Genomic DNA, 22,277 nt, shown 5'->3' with positions numbered 1-22,277 from the left:
TTCAGAGCAGACTGCAAAATGATATTCATAACTTACAACTTGTCATCTTTGAAATCGTGTGAAAATTAAAGAGTTTTCTAAGGACTTAAATCTAGATTTATGAATGTGTTGGGAGATTATCTACAAGTAATTCTGCTTTGATTAAAAGATAAAATATACAACAATTTATTTCATTCTCCTCATGACATTATAAATTTTTCTTCATAGCTTTCATTTGGACTAGCTAGTCCCCTAATAGCAGCTGAAAATCTCAGTACTGACACACAGATATGCTATATGAGACACACAATTAATTTATTGAAAAACTCATAAATACCCTAAAAAACAATCTTTGAGATTCAACTATAAACTTAACCTTATTCTTAGGTTGTTTAGCTTAGATTCCATCTACCATAATTTCATTTTGCTGTTGTTGTCCAAATGGCTTGCCTTCTTGAAGCACTACCCTGTCTTAATGGAATAAGATGGCAACGTGTAGTTCATTTTATCCAAGCCAACAGTCCAGATATTTACAATTTTAATCTCTGTCCCCATTCTTCCTTTTACTTTATTGCTCCAATATTTGACTTACAGAAACAAGAATCAGTTTGGAAAGGTTGAATGATATAATGAATGTCTAGATACTTTCTGTTGGTGAAGTAATAGGTACACTGCAAGACGGTATAGTCCTGAGCACAGGAAACCTGTGTTCACCAACTTAGCTTAACCAACTGAAAAACCATGTAAGAATCAGCTTTAGTGTCAAAGGAAGGACCCTGAAGCATTCATCTGAACCAGCAGGTCTTCTGGCATCCCCGTAGCCCAGCCCATACTGTGTGACATTGTTCCAAGACTTGCAAACAGCAGGTGCTTCACAATGTGACCTTGCAGGTTCCCTGGGAAAGGCTGGGCTCCTGCTTCATCAGATGTATGATTTCATTGTACACACGCTGAGGGGCATCCAGCCCCCAGATGAAATCCACATGAGCCCATTCAGGAATGTTCTTGTGGTAGATGAGGTTGGTCATTTCAGAAAGCAGTGTTTTCACATCATCTGGATTTGAAAGCCAGTCTTGACCTCCAGTCCACATTGCTGTGGGGACCGTCATATCACGAACTTTGTACCTTATAGGAGTTGGCTAGATAAAAAAAAAAATAGTTTGAACTTCACATAATATTTTTACATCCAAATTTACAACTTCTATTTCAAGTAAACATAATGCACATGTCCTGGGCTGTGATGAAAGTGTGTATAAGAGTTAGAGTCACTTAGAACTCTGCTAAGAGTTTCTATTCCAGATCCAATTTCAAGGAAAACTCACTTAACATGATTCAACTTCAGTTTCTTCACTGTGAAATAGAGATAGTACTCTAAAATCTTACTAGATCCTGTGAGAAGGCATACAAATTAGGGGTGTGTGTGTGTGTGTGTGTGTGTGTGTCCACAGGGATTTGACCCATGGCCTTATGCATGCTGAGCACATGTTCTAACACTAAGCTGCACTTGTACTTTAAACATTGAATAATGTGTAATTTTTGCTATTAAACATTTTATACATAAATCTCCTTTTAAAATAATGTCCTTGTTAGTTACAGTTATGGGACAAGAATTGGAGACACTCCACAGGAAAGACAAGGAAACCTATTACAAAGGCCTTTGAATCCCTAAGGGACACAGTCCAGGTTCAGCGTCACTGAACCTCCCAAACCAAGAGAAACTACAAATCAGCTTCAGGCACTCAGCTACTCCAAACTAAGGAGGGTATTAAATTAAATACCTGTCCCAACCTACATTCGGCTTCCCCCCTAAATCATCCAAAGAAGTCTTCTCTCTCTCTCTCTTTTTTTTTATATTTATTTATTTATTATGTATACAGAAGAGGGTACCAGATCTCATCACAGATGGTTGTGAGCCACCATGTGGTTGGTGGGAATTGAACTCAGGACCTCTGGAAGAGCAGGTGGTGCTCTTAACCTCTGAGCCATCTCTCCAGCCCCATGAAATTTCTTTCTTTCTTTCTTTTTTTTTTATGTGGAGCTGAGGATTGAACCCAGGGCCTTGCACTTGCTAGGCAAGCGCTCTACCACTGAGCTAAATCCCCAATCCCCAAAGAAGTCTTCTTTATCCAGGGACAAGGCTGGTAGAGTTTCCTGGCAGTTTGAGTCCTTGAGATCAGTCAACACTCAGAAATTTCCACAGAATCAGGGAGGCCAGTTTCTTAGCATAAATTCAGCCTCAAGTCCCAGCTTCAATCCTAGATAGCTTCTTTGTCTCCTTCCCTAAAATCTTAAGTGCCTGCCTAATTTAGATGCAGAGCAGAAGGACACTCCCTGGTGTGAGCAGCGCTCTTTCTCATCTTCTGGGTGAAAAGATTGAGCTAAATGTCCCACCTAGCTCTAGCTGACCTGGTTGTCTGTGGCATCTTCCCACACATCTGTTTTTCTTCCCTTCATTGCCATTTTCTCATGCTGATTCAGCATTCATCATTGTCCCTAGAAATCAGTCCACAAAGGCCTTATAAATGAGAAATATCTTAGAACCTGAGTGTTCTCTCTAAAGTCGTGGTACTCAAGATAGTCAAGGGGAGCCCTCAAAAGAGGGAGTTGAAAAATGTGACTAAGTTTGGTATCTAAGGGCAACCACACAGTTCATCCAGTTTCCCAACATTATATGTCTAGGTGAATTACTGTACTGGATGTTAAGTATAATGTGAAATCTCAAAGAAAGATTAAACTCTGTATGGGTAATCTCTACATTCATGATAACCAGGAATCTTCAGTGAGCGATTTACACTCAAAAGGGTGTACTTCCTCAACTGATTCTCCACATTTCTATTTCAGACTCCTGATAATGTAGTAATATTTGTGTGGGTTTCTTTTGTGTTTTAGTTTGAAAATTATAGTCATTAAAAGCATGATCAGAAAACACATGTGCATGTGCACACATGTGAGTGTGGTATCTGTGCATATGTGTGTAACATGTGTGTACACATTATGAGGCACTGTATACATGGATGGAAGCCAAAGGAGGACATGGGGCAGTTTGTCTAACACTGTTTATCCTGTCCCCTTGAGACAGGGCTCTCACTGAATCTGGAGTCCACTGTGTTTCTGGCTAAACTGACTTGTCAGTAAGGCCCAGCAATCCTGTCTTCTACACCCAGTCCCTAGCACTGAGGTTCTAGACATGCTTGGTCATACCTGGCTTTTTATGGAAGTGCCGAGGGAACCCAGGTCCTTATGTTTACACAACAAGTACTCTTACCCATGGACTTTCTCCCAAGGCATCTTAAGGATTACATGTAAGATGGTTTCTATTTTAGATAGAGTAAGTCCTGAATCATGGCAGCCTACCCACAATCCCACAGGCTAGAGGTACAGAGCCAGGACAAACAGGAATCTCCATCTACTGCTTCAGGCTCTTTTAACTGCGTCACTTCATCATAGCATCTCCATGTGTGATAGAAAATTACATGTCCACACGGTTGGGCTTGCCCAGCAGACCGCCTAACTATTTCCGGTTCAAAATAGTCATTTCCGGGTCAGACATCTCGCAGGACCGGGACTCTGTGGCTTTTTGTGGTTGCATAAAGCGCACGCACAGCCATGTAATCTATGTGCATGCGTGGAGTACCCACACAAGTTCCTGTACGCATGCGCGGCCCAACCTTTATAAAGCTGGTGCCATCTTGCATGAGCCCCCCCTTGTCTCCTCACCCACGTGTGTTTCACACAGGCCTGTCACATTTCTGTCCTCTTTAATAAAAACTCTTCTGTGGTCTTGTGTTTGGGACATGTTCCTCGTGGGTAAGAGTGCCACCTAAATAACTAACAATGTGCATGTTTGTTTTGGTCCTAAAAGGATCCCTTTAGTATGCACTCATCCCTCACTAACTCGACTCCCTCTTGCTCCCAAGAAGCCCTGATGCCTTGCTCCTGGGACAGGCCTCCTCCCATGCCTTGTAGAAATAAAGAGGTTGCTGGCTAAGTAATTTCCCATTTTCAGATGCAGTTAATGTAGTGGGTAGCCATTCCAGCCTTGGCCTGGAAGTTCCAACCCCCATTGAGGCTTTGGTAATGGTCACACCTACAAGGCAGGGCTGAGGGAGGAAGCTAAAGACCCAGGATCAAAAGGAGAGGCCTCTCTTGGTTCCAGAACCCTGGACACTGGAGGTAGACTTAGCAGAGTTCTCCAGAGAACACTGCCAGACTGTGCCATGCCTTTCCCAGACCCTGCAACCTATCCCTTCTTTTGTGAGTTACCCCACAAAATAAACCTCCCTTTTAACTACGTGGAGAGGCCTTAATAATTTTGCCAATAAGTTAGACTTGAACTATGATCTTTCCTGCTTGGATTTTTGTATTTTATTCCTATCTCTGGAATAACATGTCACTGTAACTCCCCTCTCACACATTTCTGAAGGGTGATGTATTTTTAGCAGGTGGTATTGGACAGTCTTACTTGATTGCATTTCTCCAGATTTTTGGTCTCACTTCCCCAGTCAAAGGCACGAAGTTCACCAGAATTCACTGCCTAGAAAGAAAGAAAGAAAAAAAAAAACCCAAGGTATTTAAAGGGAAAATGGGGTTTTCAAATGTGCACCCCATGTTTGGTTGTGAGAAAAGCAGAGGACAAAGTCCTTTGGGCTATTCTCTCACTCCACACTGGGAGTCCTTTTAGAAGAGTGCAAAGCAAGAATCTGGCTCTTTTAGCAAGAAATACTGTGTGCAGCAGAGCTTTGCTATTACATTTATTGCAGGAAGTGCATCTCTGGTGTATCAGTGTGGATGGGTGTTTGGTACAATTCCAGACGCCATGATAGGACTGCACATTGCACTGTGGGATGTCATGCTAATGGGAGACAGTGCCCATTGCTTTCCTACTGACCTCCTCTGTGTTTTCTTTCCTTCCTTCCTTCCTTCCTTCCTTCCTTCCTTCCTTCCCTCCCTCCCTCCCTCCCTCCCTCCCTCCCATTCTTCCTTCCTTCCTTTTTTCCTACTTCTCTCACTCCTCTCCTCTCTCTCTTTCTCTCTCCACATGTGCATGTACACACACACACACATACACGAATTTCACTCCAGAGACCGTAAAACTTACAAAACCAAAACTCCTGTGAAAATTTCTTTCTGCAGTTTGGCCCACCTGAACACTTTTGTTCTGGCTTGACCATGCTGCTCAAAAAGCCGATAAGAACAATTAGAAACATAATTTCCTTCATCAGTCTTTTCGACTCTGACTCCAGAAGGAGAAGGGTCTCCTTTGAATTTCTCTACTTTCAAGATGCAATAAAGACCGCCTGAAGCCACTTTCTGCCCTTGCCTCCTGTCACTGGAAAGTTTGAGTAAGTTCACATTCTAATGTCAGAGGCCAGATTCTAACTCAGGATAAACAGAAACTGTCAGGCTATATGATAATCCCAGACAACATGTGCAAGGATCCTGATCCAGGGCTGTAAGCTGGCATTCTTACCTGGCTCCAATGGAGAATATTCTGCACAGATGTTCCAGCAGGTGTATGGGCGACATATACATTTGCTCGGCTCTGTAACAAAGCATAATGACTTAAGGGTCCAGATGTCAGTCTTATCGAGACCAAGCCTCCATGGTGTCAGGCTAAGAGATGGGATCATCATTAAATCAGCAGCCATTATCTACTGACCAAAAAAGTACATGTGCATGTAAATCATCTACTGACCAGAAAAGTACATGTGCATATAAATCATACTGACCAGAAAAGTACATGTGCATATAAATCATACTGACCAGAAAAGTACATGTGCGTGTAAATCATCCACTGACCAGAAAAGTACATGTGCGTGTAAATCATCCACTGACCAGAAAAGTACATGTGTGTGTAAATCATCTACTGACCAGAAAAGTACATGTGTGTGTAAATCATCTACTGAACAGAAAAGTACATGTGTGTGTAAATCATACTGAACAGAAAAGTACATGTGTGTGTAAAGCAGCTTCCACTGCCTTCCCTCGAAATGATGTTGTTCATTTGAGAATAGGTTCTCATTAAAAAGACCTTACAAGTTTCAACCCCAGCACTGCTGAAATAGACTAAACAATAATAAAGAAGCAAATTTACTAGAGAAATTTAGGATAAGAACTCGAATACTGGACCTAGCTCTATTATTTAATTTTGGGGTGGATCTGGGCAGGTTAGTTAAAACCTGAATTCAGTATACTAATGCATACAGTGGAGATATTAATAATACTTGTCTCTTGGGTTTGTTGTCTGGAACAATTTATCCTGGCACAGTACAGATGCCTATTAAATGGTGGTTATAAGTTAATTCATTATTTTTTTTTTAAAGAAATTTTCTTAGGAATGAAAGACATTACTTCAGTCACTGAGAATGAACGCTACAGGTAGACAGATCCCCACTGTCAGATCTCACAGGGAATCCTGCCTGAAGACCCGTGCCTTGGCCCAAATCTCCTCACTGTCTTCTCTGTAGGATTAGTCCAGCTTCACAAATCCTAGAGCAGTGGTTCTCAACTTTCCTAATACTGTGACCCTTTAATACAGTTCCTCATGTTGTGGTGACCCCCTAACCATAAAGTTACTTTGCTGCTACTTCATAACTGTCATTTCACTACTGTTATGAATTATAATAAATATCATATCTGATATGTGACCTCTGTGGGAATCATGACCCAAGGGTTGAGAATCACCATGCTAGAGAGAGGGTCAACTTCAGCTTGTTTTGAAGTTACTTCATAGCCCCACCTTTTTTCTGCCAAGTCCGTTTTCCTTCATTCTCTAGGAATTATCTCAAGAGCCAAATCATTTTGTACATTAATCTCTAACTCATACATGCTAGAGGATTCACCTGGTGACGTCACCAGAGCCATACCTAAGACAAGCTGAAACTCCCATTTCCATTATGGAAATGCAAATCAAAAGTCCCCATGTGGAGGGCAGAGATGAAGGATGTCTGGTTGATTGACTTCCAGTTTCCTTGTTACTTTTCTCCATGTATTTATTTCCTATAGGTTTCCAACCTTGCCTATAATCTGTCAAGTTAGGACCTGGCAATGCTTTCACATTAACCTTACATATCACCTCTATGGAATACCCAGGGGTCTGGGGATTTAGCTACGTCCAGTGTGAGATATCTGAGGGAAAAAAGTCTACATACACTATGTTCTTACGTCTGTTAACTTTATTCCTCTAAGACAAAATTCTATCAATACAGCTACAGCTTCATCAGGCATTCAGGACAGGAATAGCTCTAGACATACTAAGCTCTTTATCTGTTTACTTTATTTCTCTGGGATGAAATTCTGTCCACATTGTAAGGATTCTGTCCTTAATTACATCATCAGCCTGGGTGATAGGAAATCACAACATGTCCACATGGTTGGGCTTTCCCGGCGGACCACCTAGTTATTTCCGGTTCAAAATAGCCATTTCCAGGTCAGAACATCTCACATGTTGCGTAAAGTGTGCGGCCATGTAATCTACATGCATGCAGTCCTGTATGCATGCGCGGCTCACTCTTTAAAAGGCCGGCGCCATTTTGCACAGGTCTCTCTCCTCTTCTCTTCTCCTCTCCTCACTCACCTGTGTGCTTCACACAGGCCTGTCACCTCCATCCTCTGTCCTCTATTAATAAACAGCTCTTCTGTGGATTTGTCGTGTTCGGGATGTGTTCCTCGCGGGGTAAGAGCGCCTAAATAACTAACACTGGGATGGTGGCCCAGCCTAAAAAGCGGGCAGGCCCTCTGTGTGTCTCCCTTTTTCTCTTTTTGCTCTCTTCCCTCCGTGCGTTCTCTCTGTTTCTCTGGTCCTCTCTCTCCTTCTCTCCCCTTCTCTCTCTCTCTCTCTCTCTCTCTCTCTCTCTCTCTCTGTCTCTGTCTCTCTCTGTCTCTCTGTCTCTCTGTCTCTCTGTCTCCCTCCCTCCCTCTCTCTCTCTCTCTCTCTGTCTCTTGCTCTTCCTCCCTCCCTCCCCCCTCTCTTCCCCCTCTCTTTCTCTTTCCCTCTCTCCCACTCTTTCTCTCTCCCTCTGTCTCTCAATAAAGCTCTAGAAAGGTAACCATGACTCTGACTTTCCTCCAGCATGTTCCTCCCTCAGCATGGCCATCGCCCGTGGCGACCAGCCATGAGCAGCACTGATTTAACCAACACACATAGTTTCAGTTCCATCCAGTTCCCTAGCTCATAGTCCTGCTAACAACTAAACTCCTATGCTTCCAGCCTCATCTCTGTCCTCTGTTTCCTTGTTCTCCATTTCCACTACTCTCTACTCCTGGCACTCAGAAAGCTTTACCCGAGATCTGCTTACCCTCTACGGAATCTCTGTCTTCCTCTCTTCTCTCGCCATGGCCATGCCATCCTGTCTGTTCCTACAGAAAATGCCTGCCCTTTCTTTTCCTGGGCTCGGGGTTCTCTGCCTCCTCAGGAATGTTCCTCCCCCTTACATTCCACCTTGATATGTAAAAACCTCTTTTGTTCTCAGTCACTCGCTCTGGAGAGCCACTAGACCTCAAGGCAAGGAGATGGGCTGAGTTGCATTTGCATAAGAAACAAAGCTATGTGTCTCCCCCCAGTCTGTCTTTGCCTGCATGATATTATTATCCAAGTACTGACTCCAGCAGGGAAGTTCAGCCGGTCTGGGGAGCTGAGCTGTTAACCAAATGGTCTGGAAATATTTTGGCATGCAAGAATTTCATAGTAGAAGACAGCTGAAATATTAAAGGCTGGTTAGCACCAAATATTCATAATAAACGGCTTGCTGGGTGGTGGTGGCACATGCCTGTAATCCCAGCACTCGGGAGGCAGAGGCAGGTGGATCTCTGTGAGTTCGAGACCAGCCTGGGCTACAGAGCTAGTCCAGGACAGGCTCCAAAGCTACCGAAAAACCCTGTCTTGAAAAAACGAAAAAAACAAAAAAAAAAAAAAGATGGCTTGCCTTTTGACAGACCTTTGGGTATATATAAATATATACATATTTCTATAATATATTTTTGCGGCCCACAAGACCCCTCCTGAAGTTTGCCCATTGTTTTCTTACAATTAGTGATAGAAAATTACAACATGTCCACATGGTTGGGCTTGCCCGGCAGACCACCTAATTATTTCCGGTTCAAAATAGCCAATTCCAGGTCAGAACATCTCGCTTGGCTAGGACTCCGTGGCTTTACATGGTTGCATAAAGCACGCGTGCACGGCCATGTAATCTATGCGCATGCGTGGAGTAGCCACATGTGGTCCTGTACGCATGCGCGGCCCACCTTTTAAAAAGTAGGTGCCATTTTGCACAGGTCTCTCTCCTCTCCTCTCCTCACTCACATGTGTGCTTCACACAGGCCTGTCACGTCTCTTCTATCCTATATTAATAAACAGCTCTTCTGTGGATTTGTCGTGTTTGGGACATGTTTCTCGTAGGGTAAGAGCGCCGCCTAAATAACTAACAGTTAGTTCATTTTCAAGGACTGAGACTGAGAACTCCCAGCTTTGCTTAGGAAATGAAGTTCTTACTCACCATGTTCATGTTGTTCGTGTTAAATCCCCCCAGAAGTAATATGATGTTGCTGCAGATTTGGTCAAGAATCATCTGGCCACAAAGGTAAATAAAAAGCTGTCTGAAAAATCTAGTCTGATATAAAAATTCTTGTCTGCCAAATAATCCCTGTAAAGATAAGAGATGAAATAATGTCCATGGCAATATACCCCGGAACAAAATGGCTTCTATTTAGAGCATGCATTTCAAGAAATTGGGCTGAAAGACTTTCCTGCAGACAGAGACATCTGGGCTGTCACATACCTTAATCATCATATCTGGTAGCAGCAGAAATTTGGTACCAGGACTTCTTGCATATTTAACAGTGGCTATAGGGGCTAAAGCAAAATACATTTTGATTTTATGAGCTAGCTCTGGCATCGTGGAAAATGCAATAAAGCCTGTAAGAGAGAAAAATTTATCACTGTGGGTATCAAATGTCTAAAAACTCATAAGATGTGTATTTAACTTGTGTCCAAATCTCCTAATGATTGTGTGTGATTGTATCTAACCTTACTCTGGTGCAGTTGTAGGCTTCATGGATGTAGTGTGTGTATGGGGTGGGGTAGGGGTGGGGCCCAATGCAACAACTCCTGTGTTTCACATGATTCCTTTCATATCTGTTTTCAGGTATTATGTTCTCATTGAGTTAAATTGTTTGGCTTCTACACCCAGAGTAGAGAGAGCAATTTCCCCAAATACTCTTACTTATTGAAGATATCTGCTGAACCTATGGAAGAGAAAGTCTGTCCTGTGAAGTCAGGGCATGGTCTTACATTTAAAATCATGTATGTATACACATTCTCTGTTTAGGCTGGTATTTCCAGTGTGATGGTTGGAGATGAGAAAAAGTCGACTCGTGACCTCTGTTCGATTCCCAGAGAGCCAATGGGTGTGAGAGAAGACAGAATCTTTCTACATAGTCCTCTGCATCTGATTGGGTTTGCTTGCTGTGTGCAAAGTCAAACACAGGGGAGACTTGTTATTATATCTTGCTCTCTCAGCAGTGAGTACAAACGGGTAGGAATACATAAACCTATCCTGAGCAGATTAATCCTGGCCAGATTAGAACTCCCCTCAAATGATAAGATCCGAGAACCCTAAATAGCCTCTCCCAGGAATATGCAAAACAAGTTTGAGGTTTTTATTTTAATGGCCCCATCATTTACCATTAGATTAACGTATGTTTTCTCGCCCATACATTCCTGTCAAAAACAGCATCTAGCCTTGTCACTAGCACCTCTGCCTTGGTTAATCTTAACAGATTAACAATTTGAGTATAGAGAAACCAGTTTAAAAAGACCGGAGTCATAGAGATATGAAACATTGTAACCTTTCTATCTCTGGCTTGATGAGAGTGAGCAACACTACAGCCCATTACTGTTATCTGAAATTAAGATAAGGAAAGTGTGAAACCTCAGCTTCTCTCATCCTTTGGAGTATGGGTTAAAAATGAGCCCACTGAATTTCAGCTCTCAGTTCCAACAGTCATTAGAATTTTTGGTTCCCAGTACGACTTCATTTTCACATGATATCAATGTGAGTAATGATCTCAGTGATGGATGGACATTTTTACAGGAAACAAGTTGGTTCCACGAATAAAACTCAAGAAACCCTAGTGAACCACATGGTTCCCAACAGGTCCTGACAGCAATGTGATTGACACAAATCAAGAGAGAAAGAGAGGTAAACAAAAATAGCCAGTTTATACTGTGTTTACTGCTCTTCAAAGTCAAGTTAATTTTGTGTATAAATTATGCTGTCTGCTTAACAAAATTGATGTCTAGGGCTTGGCAATAACCAGTTTACTCTTTGTGACTCTGTATGATGTGTGTCATGGGGCTGAATCAATTTTAGGGGAAATGCTGACAATTTCATACATGTGAACTCTCCTATAACATGTTGAACTTGCACATGAAATAGATTTTCTCCTCCTCATTCTGGCTCCTTCCCCTTTGAATTTCTCAAAGTAAGTACATTAAGTCCTTTATTCCTTTAGTAGAGTGAGGACAGAGCACAAACCTGAGGAATTTCAGAGAAAGGAAAACAGCCACTGTATTCATTGGGAAAAATTGGAGCTAGTAAAAAGGTAAGTTTGGTGAGACTGTTTATTGATCAGTGAGAACTTTGGCAGAAGGGAACCACCTGGTGAGTCAGTACCCATGACCAGAGTGACTGCATGGTCTGCTGGCACCATGGTGTATTGCTTAGTTAAGGCAACAACAAGCATCCTATGAGTTAATCCAGTGCTGGTTGAGGTCTATTGGCCTGGATTCACAATGCTTCAGTAGGATAGCAGGCTTCAAAGGTAGCCACGTCTCTTCCTTGAAAGATTGGACTTAATAGTCCTCAATGGTTGTGGATATGGAAGTAAGACTCCTTTAGGAGCTGAGGAAGGTGTGTGTGTGTATGTGTTTCTCATTCAATGTGTTGCCCTCACTGTATGTTAGTTATTTGACATGCACAAGTGCAATTATCAGCTTAGTGGCTCACTGTTAAGTTCCTAGTTCTTTCATTATGTTACAATTCACTCATCTATAAGATGGGGATATGAAATTTTTCCAAACACTCTTGTTCAGAGATGAAGCAAAATGATGCATTTCTAATGGCAAGAAGTTAGTAAATGTTCATATAAGTCAATTATCATTATCATGAAGGCTAAAACAATACAAAGATGGTATTAAACCCACTTAACTTCATCATTCTAATGAGTATAAATGCTGTCTTGGTAGCTAGACACAGCTACCCTGACTTAAAAGTATGTATTATTCCTTAGAAAACTGAACACATTCATTGAGTGCATACCATGGGCTACAAACTTCTATTACAACTGTCTTTTAGACGAAATACATTACCTTCACAGAGCTAACACACATCATTGTATTAAGTAGTCCACTTAGTTAGAATACCCTTAAGAGAGAACTATTATCTCTGTTTTGCAGAGGAGGAAATTGAGCGTGATTAAAGGATTGCTTTGGGAGATCTAAAGAGTGACAGAGATGGTGTAAGCATCTTTATCAGTTCCTCTTTCTGCCACACCCCAGGCCTTCTTCAGTTCAGTCCCTGTTCCCTGAAGCTTTTAGAGCCACTGAAGAGGAGAAAGCCAGGTGAGGGGAGTAATTGACTGAGCTCAGTCACAGCTTGGGGCGCGGGCTCATACTTCAGCAGATACAAACCTTCTCTTCTGTGAACCTACCCATGGTGGTGCCCTGTGAATAGCCGACATAATAGATCTTTTTCTGGCCTGTTTTCTGTAAGATAAAGTTTATCACAGCGGGAAGGTCAAACCTAGCCATTTCATCATAACTACAAGGGGAAAAGACAAAGTTAGATGACAATTATAATACAAACAGAACACAGTAACATCACTCACCTCCCAAAGATCTGCCAACAAGCGCCCCCTAGTGTCAGCTCTGCTAACTTCTTACTGTGCCCCTCATAACCCTCATGATGGACTTATTTCAAACCTGTGGTGACTCTGTGAGGCCACAGACTGATAGAAGTGTCTATTCTCTCTGGATGCTACAACAGAGTGATGATTACTGAATAGTTTTGGATACACAAGCCACATCCTAATGTGAGGAGCGTTCTACCCCGTAAGTAGAACAACACAGGGGGGATGCAGATTTCTTTGTAGGACAAATACTGAAAGTGTAGCAGAACTTTTATCTGATGAGACAGATAAAGAATGGGTTGAATATCAGTGGTAAGTAAGGACCTTAGGAACTTGAGTGAGGTTATGAGAGACACTAGTTAAGTTGATGGCACACAAACACTTGGTCTCATCTCCTGGGGGTGTCAGCCATGTTGTCACATATGAGGAAGTTAGTCCTAGATACTCACTCACATGCAAATGAGTCTACACTGTTCTTACCCAGGTCTCCATCAACTGACAACAGCCACTGTTCTCACTCCATTGTCAGCCAGACCTTGGGAAACCCAGTCTTCTCCATTCTCAGCTAAAGCATCACAAGATAGTTAAGAAAATTGGGGATATCAAGTTGGAACTTTGGTGATACAACTAAATGAGCTATCTAAATGCTACAAGCCACAATTCTTTACTCAGTTCTTCCAGGCACATCTATGTCTACCTCCATCCTCAAAGTTTTCTTATACCTGAAAGCCCAGAACTCATCTTGGTCTATGGAGAGAGTCTTGTGTTTCCGAGACCAGGTATTTCCTCTGCTGTTTCCCATCCACACATCAAAGCCAGCATCAGCCAGAATGAAGCCCAGACTGTTGTTGGGCAGGTTGGAAATCCAGTTGCTAGCGTCTCCAAGAAGGCCATGCTGCAGTAACACCACTGGCCTGGATCCTGCAGACAAGAGAAAATTCCAACTGCCATGAAATGTTCTCTGTTCTTCTTGCTTTCTCTCCAGACAAGGACTTGCATGCCCAAGAAATCTATGTGCAAATCTTTCCTTTACTGCTTGCTAGTCTGGTTATCTTAGTTGATGTGTGTGTGTGTGTGTGTGTGTGTGTGTGTGTGTGTGTGTTTTAATTTCTTCACCACAGAAAGTAGGATTCTTGTTATGAATAAATAAGATACATTACAAGGAACAGACAGCACATTGTCCATCAAAGAAGGGGAAAACAACAACTAAAATGTAGTTTTCATACTTGTTTTTTGAGAAACTGTTAGTATTAGGTCCTCAGAAAATATTTGGTCTGTTTCAGAAGAGGATATTTTATAATGATGAACACATACACATACACATGTACATATATATATATAAACTGGTCTAATGACTAAGGCTTAATAAAATGTAAAAAGGACCCACACTTCAGAGAAATGTGTCTATCAGAATAAAGTTATATGCTGGGTATGGTGGCATATACCTACAATATCAGAACTGAGGAGGCTAATTCAGGAGAATCATGATTTTGAGGCCAGCCAGGACTACATAGCAAGATGCTGTCAAAACCCAAATAAATAATCATAATCAATTATAGCCTATTAGGCAGTAACTGGAACTGTAAGAATATCAGCCAGTAGGGGGCTGTATTGCACACCAATTGGACTAAAAGGATTCTTGAAGGTCAAGCTCAGGCCAGTCAGCAGTCTGTGAGTGCAAACACTTGACCCTGGAGCAGTGCAAGTGTCTTCTTCCACACTGAGTAACCATAACTGCCTGACTGGAAGCACCATGTCTTGCCCAAGCCTGTAAGATTTGTGGAACCTAGTGAAAAGTCTGTTCTCAGGGTATTCATTTATTTGCACATTTCATTCCTCCATCTCACAAATAAATTTATCAGCACCTAGACTGCTCTCAGCATTGTGTTAGCTGTTGCACAGGCCTTGAATGAAATAGGAGAAGCCCCCGCTTTCATTGTGTTCCCACTCTGGTGGAGAAGCAGAAGATAATAAACTATCCAGAAAGTAGCTATCAGATGGAAAGTCCTCAGACATTGTAAGGGAAAGTATGAGGGAGTGAGGCAGATGTTAACAGATGGTGTGAAGCTGCATTCTGACTAGGGTGGTCAGGGAGGAAGAAAGGTCTTGGAAAGCTGTAAAGAAAATTGTAAGTTCAAAGGCACTGGGGTAGAAACCAAGCAGACCCAGACCTGTATCAGGTTAAACATGTTAAACAAGCACTCATTTTCAAAAGGCTATACAAGTATAAATTGGGATAAACAATTCTGAACTTTTTATGGCAAAGACCAATAGCATTTGTCCAATATTAGTTAAAAACATGTGTTGTTGGTTGGCTGTTTTTTTTACTCTTTTGGCTTTTTTTGGGTGCCCACCACCAAGCTCCGAAGGAAATCACACATGGAGTCTTATTACCTATAAATGCCCAGCCCTAGCTTGGCTTGTTTCTAGCCAGCTTTTTAAAAAATGTTTGTTTGTTTTGTTTTTTTGAGACACGGTTTCTCTGTGTTGTTTTGGTGCCTGTCTTGGATCTCGTGCTGTAGACCAGGCTGGACTTGAACTCACAGAGATGCACCTGGCTCTGCCACCCAAGTGCCAGGATTAAAGGCGTGCACCACCACCGCCCAGCCAGTTTTGCTTAACTTAAATGATCCTATCTACCTTTTGTTTCTGGGACTTTACCTTTCTCTTATTTCTGTAAATCATACTTTCACTCTTACTTCATGGCTGACTGTGTGGCTGACCCCTAGCATCTTCCTTTCTTTGTTCTTTCTCTTTCCTCTTTTTTCTCCTTTTCTATTTCTACTTATTCTTTCTGTCTTCCAGCCCCTCCTATCCTTTCTCCTACCTTGCTATTGGCCATTCAGCTCTTTATTAGACCAATCAGGTGTTTTAGACAGGCAAAAATATCACAGCTTCACAGAGTTAAACAAAAGAATGCAACACATCTTTTCATTATTAAAACAAATGTTCCAAAGCATAAACAAATGTAACACACCTTAAAATAATATCCCACAACAAATATGGGCTGCACTCTTAGAAACCTCTTGATTTGAGTGCAAGTATTGGCATGGAATTTCTGGTCTAGTATGTGACAGAGGTATAATGAAAAAAATTACATGAGACTAAGAAAATGAAGCACTCTGGCATACAGAGAGGACACAAGAAGTTATATTCTGGCACCCATGACCAACGATACAGTTGCTGTTATCAATGCAGAGCCAGAATATGAAAGACACAGAGATCAGTGGAAACCAGTGGGCACATACTTTGTTGATGAGGATCAAAGTTTAAAAAGTGTCAGCTGAGAATCTCATACAAAAATGAAATTAAACACACACTGAAAATTAAATATGTGCATCTAGAGCCTAGTTCTTAGTCCTTTGTGGAAAATGAGGCCACATCATCAATATCTGAAATACTCTTTGGAGGGAAACGCATAGTGCAGCGTTGAGCTTCAGACACTTCCCTGGAGCTTTCATTCTTTAAGAGCAGGGTCTTTTCAAGGAATCATCAGGGAATGTTCTAGAATTTCTATGTAGAAGAGGTTTGGGAATGGATTAAGTGCCAGAATGGATTTTTAATTTTTTTCTAAAAATCTATTAAAATTGATTTTTCTTGAAGCTTTTGTTTTGTCCTGTTCTGTTTGTAGGTTTTGTTTTACTTTTATTTTTGCTTTTTGTAGTGATGGTGACTGAACCCATGTCCCCACAAATGCTTGTTATGTGCTCTACCCTTGGTCTCTCTCTCCAGATCAAAGGTAATTTTGAAAAGAAAACATATGTTTGAGATAGTTGATGAGTATGGGTATGGGTGGGCTGTAATGTAGTAATAGGTATAGACATTATGTGGGAATTGACATTATCTTTCAGCCTAAGCAAGACACCTCAGACTATCCTAAGAACCAAATATAATTCTACGTATCAAAAAAGTCTGGGCTGCACGAAGACTGTTATACTGGGGTGATAATGAGTAAACCATACCTTCCTTTTTTAGTTGTGTTAGACCTCGAGGGATTCTGTTCACAGAAAGGATGTATCCATCTTCAGTTGCAACTTCATATTCCTCACTGGGATAACCTTTGTGTTGGATGATTTCACTCTATAGAAAACAAAAAACCTCACAATTTATTTAGAGTTCAGGTCTACATGGTCATAGTCCCAAGGTCTTAAGAGTAAGAGTAGCTTCTTTGGTGTTGCAAGAAGGTACTTATTGTTCTCTAACTGATAATATTTAGTAAACCCAGCCAATCTTCCTAGGCTTCACTTTCATTAGTTTTTATATTTTTCAGTACTGGTGATCAAACCCAGCATTTTGCACACTAGGCAAGTGCTGTGCCACTAAACTACCTCATCTCTCTCACTTCTTTTTGTTCTTTATATAGAGACTGAACTAGATCATGGTTTTCAGTAGTTGGGGGCAATTCTGCCAGCCTCACCCAGCACTTGCTAGGAAGGCAGAGCACGGCAATAGAACCTGCTGTATCAGGAACTCTGAAGGTAGATCCCAGCAATCTGTGTTTCAAAAGGGTCTTCACAGAATTCTGATATTTGACAAACACTGAACCAGAACACAGATTCCAAAGCCTGAATGTGTCAGAATCATTTAAGGCTACTGAATGTATAAATCTTGCAATCTGGCCAGGTTAGAAATCAGGCCATTGTACTGCAATCAAGAGCATGCCTGTTCTGGGGATGACTTGGGGACACACAGTTCCTCAGACTCATTCAGTTTTAAATTTACGAACTGAAGAACAGTAATTATTAAGCTTTTAGATGTAAAAACCCTCCTTAGATTTGGGGATAACTATAAAAATGTTATGCACAAACATTTCCCTTGTATGTAATTTCAGGAGTCTCAAACTCCTTCGTGCCTACCCTGGACCACTGGCTAAACATCTCCACTCCAGATAGAAGTGCACGCTGAAACTCTTGCTTCCTAAGCACACTCACAGCTCTTACCATCTATCACCAGCTCATCAGTCAGAGGAGGAGGGGACTTTTACAATCAGGGGCTGCTGCAAAATGAGTCATAGAGGAGAAACTATGTGCCAAAGGCTAGCACTGAACCCAGAGTATCAAGCATAATCGCTAAGAAGAAAGGCCAAACACCTTTAATCCCAGAACTCCAGAGGCAGAGGCAGGTGGATCTCTGTTTTTAAGGCTAGCCTGGTCTACAGAGTGAGTTGCTTACACAGTGAAACCCTGTCTTGAAAAAACACATATGCAAGCAAGCAAACAAATATACAAGTGGTGGAGGTCTCCTCCTGGGTTCTAACATAACACACAAGTTGGCTGTATGATATTGAAAACCTTAACTACTTACTGTCCCTTACTTTATTTCTCTGCTAGTTCATGATATATAGGATAAGGCAAGGAAAATGCATGGAACACTAATGCAATGCTGGACACTAACAATAGGCACTCAATAGGAATTATATATATATAAATATATAAAAATCCAACAAGTACATAATTAAAACCCAACTGACCAAGCATTATGGATTTGTGTGTGGTGTGCAAACCATTGCATAGTTAAATTGTTTTAATCATGCATCAGACCTACTTAGAGGTTTGTCAAGACACAAATTGCTGGATTCCATTCTCAGAGTTTTGGAGGTCTGGGGAAGACCCAAAGCGTTAATTAATTAATTAATTAATTAATTATTTAAACTTATCTATATCTATCTATCTATCTATCTATCTATTTATTTATATTCTTCTCTCATACATTACATCCCAACTGCTGTTTCCTTTCCCTCCACTCCTCCCAGTCCCTCCCCCCAACCTTCTTTCTTCCCTAGAGCTCCTCCTCCATTCCCTCATAAAAAGAGCAGGCCTCCCAGGGATGTCAAATGAACATGGCATGACAAGATCCATTAAGACTAGGCACTGATGTTTCTAACAAGCTTCCAGATGTTGAAGAAGCTACTTGTTCTGGTATCCTTCAAGAGTCACTGTTGGGGACAACTTGGAGAGATAAGATACACACTTGAAATGTTAGCAGGCTTCTGAGAAGGACTATGTAATTTGTTACGGGGAGGAGTGGGTTAGGTGTAAATAGTGGCTGAAGGATGTGAGGGAAGGAAGGAGGAAAGGATTTCTCATCAGAGAGAGATCCATGAACAGGACCAATTCAGCAAAATTGTATGGAGGACGGAGAATTTGAGCTTGTCTAAGACTGGATAGGAATAACCCGAGAGAACCTAGGAGGTAGATGCTGGGGACATGGGTATCTCAGAAAGAAAAGGATTAATGAACAGTCAACTGATGGTCAGGAGACTATATTTGGCAAGAGAGCTTACACAGGGTAATATTAAAACACAAATTTGTCTACATAAAAATACAGATCTAATGTATTCTAAAGATGTTTTTATAATAATTTTTCCTTTGTGTTTTGAGGCAAGATCTCTTTTTCTATGTAGCCCTGGGTGTCTTTGCTATGTAGACTAGGCTGGCCTTGAAATCACAGAGATCCATCCGCTTCTACATTCAGAATGCTGTGATGAAAACCATGTACCACCATGACAAGCAGCATAAGCATTTTTGAAGGTGCATCTATCAATGTATATGTACATATATATGTATATTAACACACATACATATATACATTTTGAATCAGAACCTCACTGTACAGTCAAGGCTGAGCCAAAGCTTAGAATGTTTTTGCTCTCCTAAGTGTAAATTAAAAATTCTAACTGTATTTAATATTTAACTTTCAATCTAATTATCTATTTTAAAATTTTTACCTGAAGGAAAAAAACATTAGTTATGTGAATTAAAACATTACTTTAAGAATGTTTACCCTTTGTTGTTTGTTGTTTTTTAGAAATGTTGCCTGTGTGTGTGTGTGTGTGTGTGTGTGTGTGTGTGTGTGTTTGTGTGGTGTGTTGCTGTATTGCTGGGTCAAGAGTCCCCTCTGCTTCCCCTAGAAGCTTTTGTCTGCAGGTGTGTGCCACTATACCCAGCCACGAGGGTTCCTAATAAACATCTTGCACATGAATTATGCTTTAAAACCTGTCTGCTCTCTGAGAAACCAACCTGGGGCAAATATGTACACCACTAAGTAGAATATGATACAGAAAACTGAACAATGTTCTTAGAGCTTATTTAAAACCTTGGGAAATTCTTTGCAATATATATTGTTAATAGAAAATGCTAGAAAATGGCAAATTGTGTATGATGTTCCAAAGTCTTCTCAGAAAACAGAAAACTTCATAGATTTAGAAAAAAATTAAAGGACTCGACAGAGCTGTTGGTGGTTAGCTCAGTGTATTAATGTATTAATGCATTAATCATTATTGGATCCAAAGTTATTAGGTTTCATACAAGGGAATCACACTGTTCTTATAATAAAAGTACTGAATTTAAAAGTCAACTAACTCCTATTTATTCTTCTGGTTTCAGGCAACAAAATTTAGTTTCCCCTGTTTTATGCCTTTTCTCCCCTTTATCTCAGACTTGTGATCAATAATTGAGAGTTTATCTTTTGTGCTAGATTGTCAGCTCAGTGAAACCAGGGTATTTGATTTTCCGAGATTTCTCTGTAGCCTTGGTGCATAGCACAGCGTCAGGCATCTGCAGTGGGGGAGTGCAGTTCCTTTCAGATATCTTGGCAGCCTGGAGGAACTGGGCATGTGCAGGGGTGCGTCTAGGAAGGCAGTCTTTGTCAAAGGGACTCTCTGTATGCTGGAGGACTTTGTGTGGGACTTAGGATTCCTGAAGATCTGCAATAATGTCCTGGGAGGACAAACATGAGGTAATCAGTAGGATGGTTGAAAGAAGCCCGATATCTATACTCTGTAGACTCAGAATGCCTCTACAGTCTGTGAGTTTTAGAAACTATAACAGCAGCCATTGAGATGGCAGATGAAGCCTGATAGACCTATGGAGATTCATAGAAAACTGTTTTGTTATAGGCTGTTAGTTTTAGAAATCAGGCAAAAAAACACCAGAAAAAAAAGAAAGTTTCTATAAAAAGGGTCTTCAGTCACAAAACATTATGTTTCCTCTCTTGGTGGGGCTATCAGGTTAGTCTAAGGAGCATCCAACACATCATCTCACCCACCTGGAAGTCAACTCTCCACCCTGTCACATGGTAGGCTTTATTGCATAGTGGTTATAATTACAATCGTTCGGTGAGCCTGAATTTAAATTGCAGGTGTACCAAGGAGCAGCGGTAGGGCTTGTTTAACTTGTTTAGATGCTTCTTTAATGTCAGTGCCTTGATTTGAAAAATATAGATAATCATCTCTCCAGAACAGAGCACTAAAAATGAGACTGTGTCTCTACCACTTTTATTACAATACTGTCTATGGAATAAATGGTACTGTATGGTGATTGTGTACTAAAAACCAACTTGGGGTTTGGAAGTAAACTCAAAAATTCTACAGAAGACTTCCAAAGACATGTGTCATCCTGTGTGCATCTTACTCACACATCTTCTCTAACACAAACAGGGACCTCTCATTGCTATTTGACAGCATTAGCATCCAGAGCAGGCTAAGAGTAGGAAGCTACTATAATCATATACTTTCACAGCGAGAAGTCAGGGGTGATACTTTTATCAAAAGGGACAAAGCAGGAAAGAAAACAAAGACAGAATAAAAATCATCAAGAATGTTTCAATTCTTTCCTTGTTTAATGGGTGACCTGAGAATTCAAGGAAAAATTAAGTTGCTCTTAAAGCCCAAAGAGATTAAATCATTCACCCAAAATCACTGGATGTGATTGGGAAGCCCCCAGATCAATTGACAACCAGTTTAGCTTTCTTTCAGTTCTGGTGTTTTCCACCATACTGTTCTAGCATGAAACATCTCACTATATAAAAATAACACAGCATGCAGCTACTGCAGAGATGCAAATGGTAAAACACATAACCCTTCATTTCCTCCAAACATGACAAACCCCAACTTACAACATTCATGAATGCTTCTGGATCCGCAGCTTTCGTTGGCATATGTCCTGAGTTCACGTTTCGTTGGAGTAAATAAGCCACCAGGATCAGAAGCCATATCTCCACTCTGTGTGAAACAGTCCATGCTCTTGACAAGATTTCTGACATGGTCCAACACCTGCATTTGCTTTGTCCCTAAGGATGTAACAACTACATCTAGAGTCAAAGGAAGGACCTGTAGGTTTAAAACATCTTTGTGTATTTTCCAGTGGCAAAAATCTGAAGCAGATAAAGCAGGTTTAGGTATAGGAATGAAACAACATGGTGTAGGCTGCAAACATTGCTTAGAATGTCACAGTCCCATCTGGCTCCTCCTGTTCCTCTCTCGTTCATCTTGTAAACACCAATCCTTCCACCTCTAGGTGTGTCTAACTTTCCTTGTTGCAATCAGGAGTTTCATGCATGTTTTATGTAGCCCATAAACACCTGCTGGCCATCTCCACGAGAGGGCCATC

General features: G+C 41.1%; 1 protein-coding gene across 1 annotated transcript; it reads right to left on the bottom strand.

The window, feature by feature from the left end:
- Positions 1-218: 218 nt before the first annotated feature.
- On the bottom strand, positions 219-22,073 carry LOC118593266 (lipase member M). Its single transcript, XM_036202594.1, has 9 exons — positions 21,784-22,073; positions 16,851-16,968; positions 13,611-13,809; positions 12,691-12,800; positions 9,759-9,895; positions 9,477-9,623; positions 5,450-5,521; positions 4,442-4,513; positions 219-1,118 (listed from the first exon to the last, which is right to left on the bottom strand). The coding sequence occupies exons 1-9, from the start codon at positions 21,928-21,930 to the stop codon at positions 852-854; spliced, it is 1,269 nt and encodes a 422-aa protein (XP_036058487.1). The 5' UTR covers positions 21,931-22,073; the 3' UTR covers positions 219-851.
- Between the last annotated feature and the right edge of the window lie 204 nt (positions 22,074-22,277).

The sequence above is a fragment of the Onychomys torridus genome, chromosome 1 (assembly GCF_903995425.1).
Source record: "Onychomys torridus chromosome 1, mOncTor1.1, whole genome shotgun sequence".
NCBI lineage: Eukaryota > Metazoa > Chordata > Mammalia > Rodentia > Cricetidae > Onychomys > Onychomys torridus.
This window is presented reverse-complemented; position numbering and strand designations above follow the sequence as displayed.

Excerpts from the sequence above, each read along its gene's own strand:
- LOC118593266 (XM_036202594.1), bottom strand. The coding sequence starts at position 21,930 with ATGTCAGAAATCTTGTCAAGAGCATGGACTGTTTCACACAGAGTGGAG. Across the intron at positions 12,801-13,610 it reads GATGAGTTCTGGGCTTTCAG|TTATGATGAAATGGCTAGGT; the intron begins GTATAAGAAAAC and ends TTCCCCTTGTAG. Across the intron at positions 9,896-12,690 it reads TTCACAGGGCACCACCATGG|GCTTTATTGCATTTTCCACG; the intron begins GTAGGTTCACAG and ends TCTCTCTTACAG.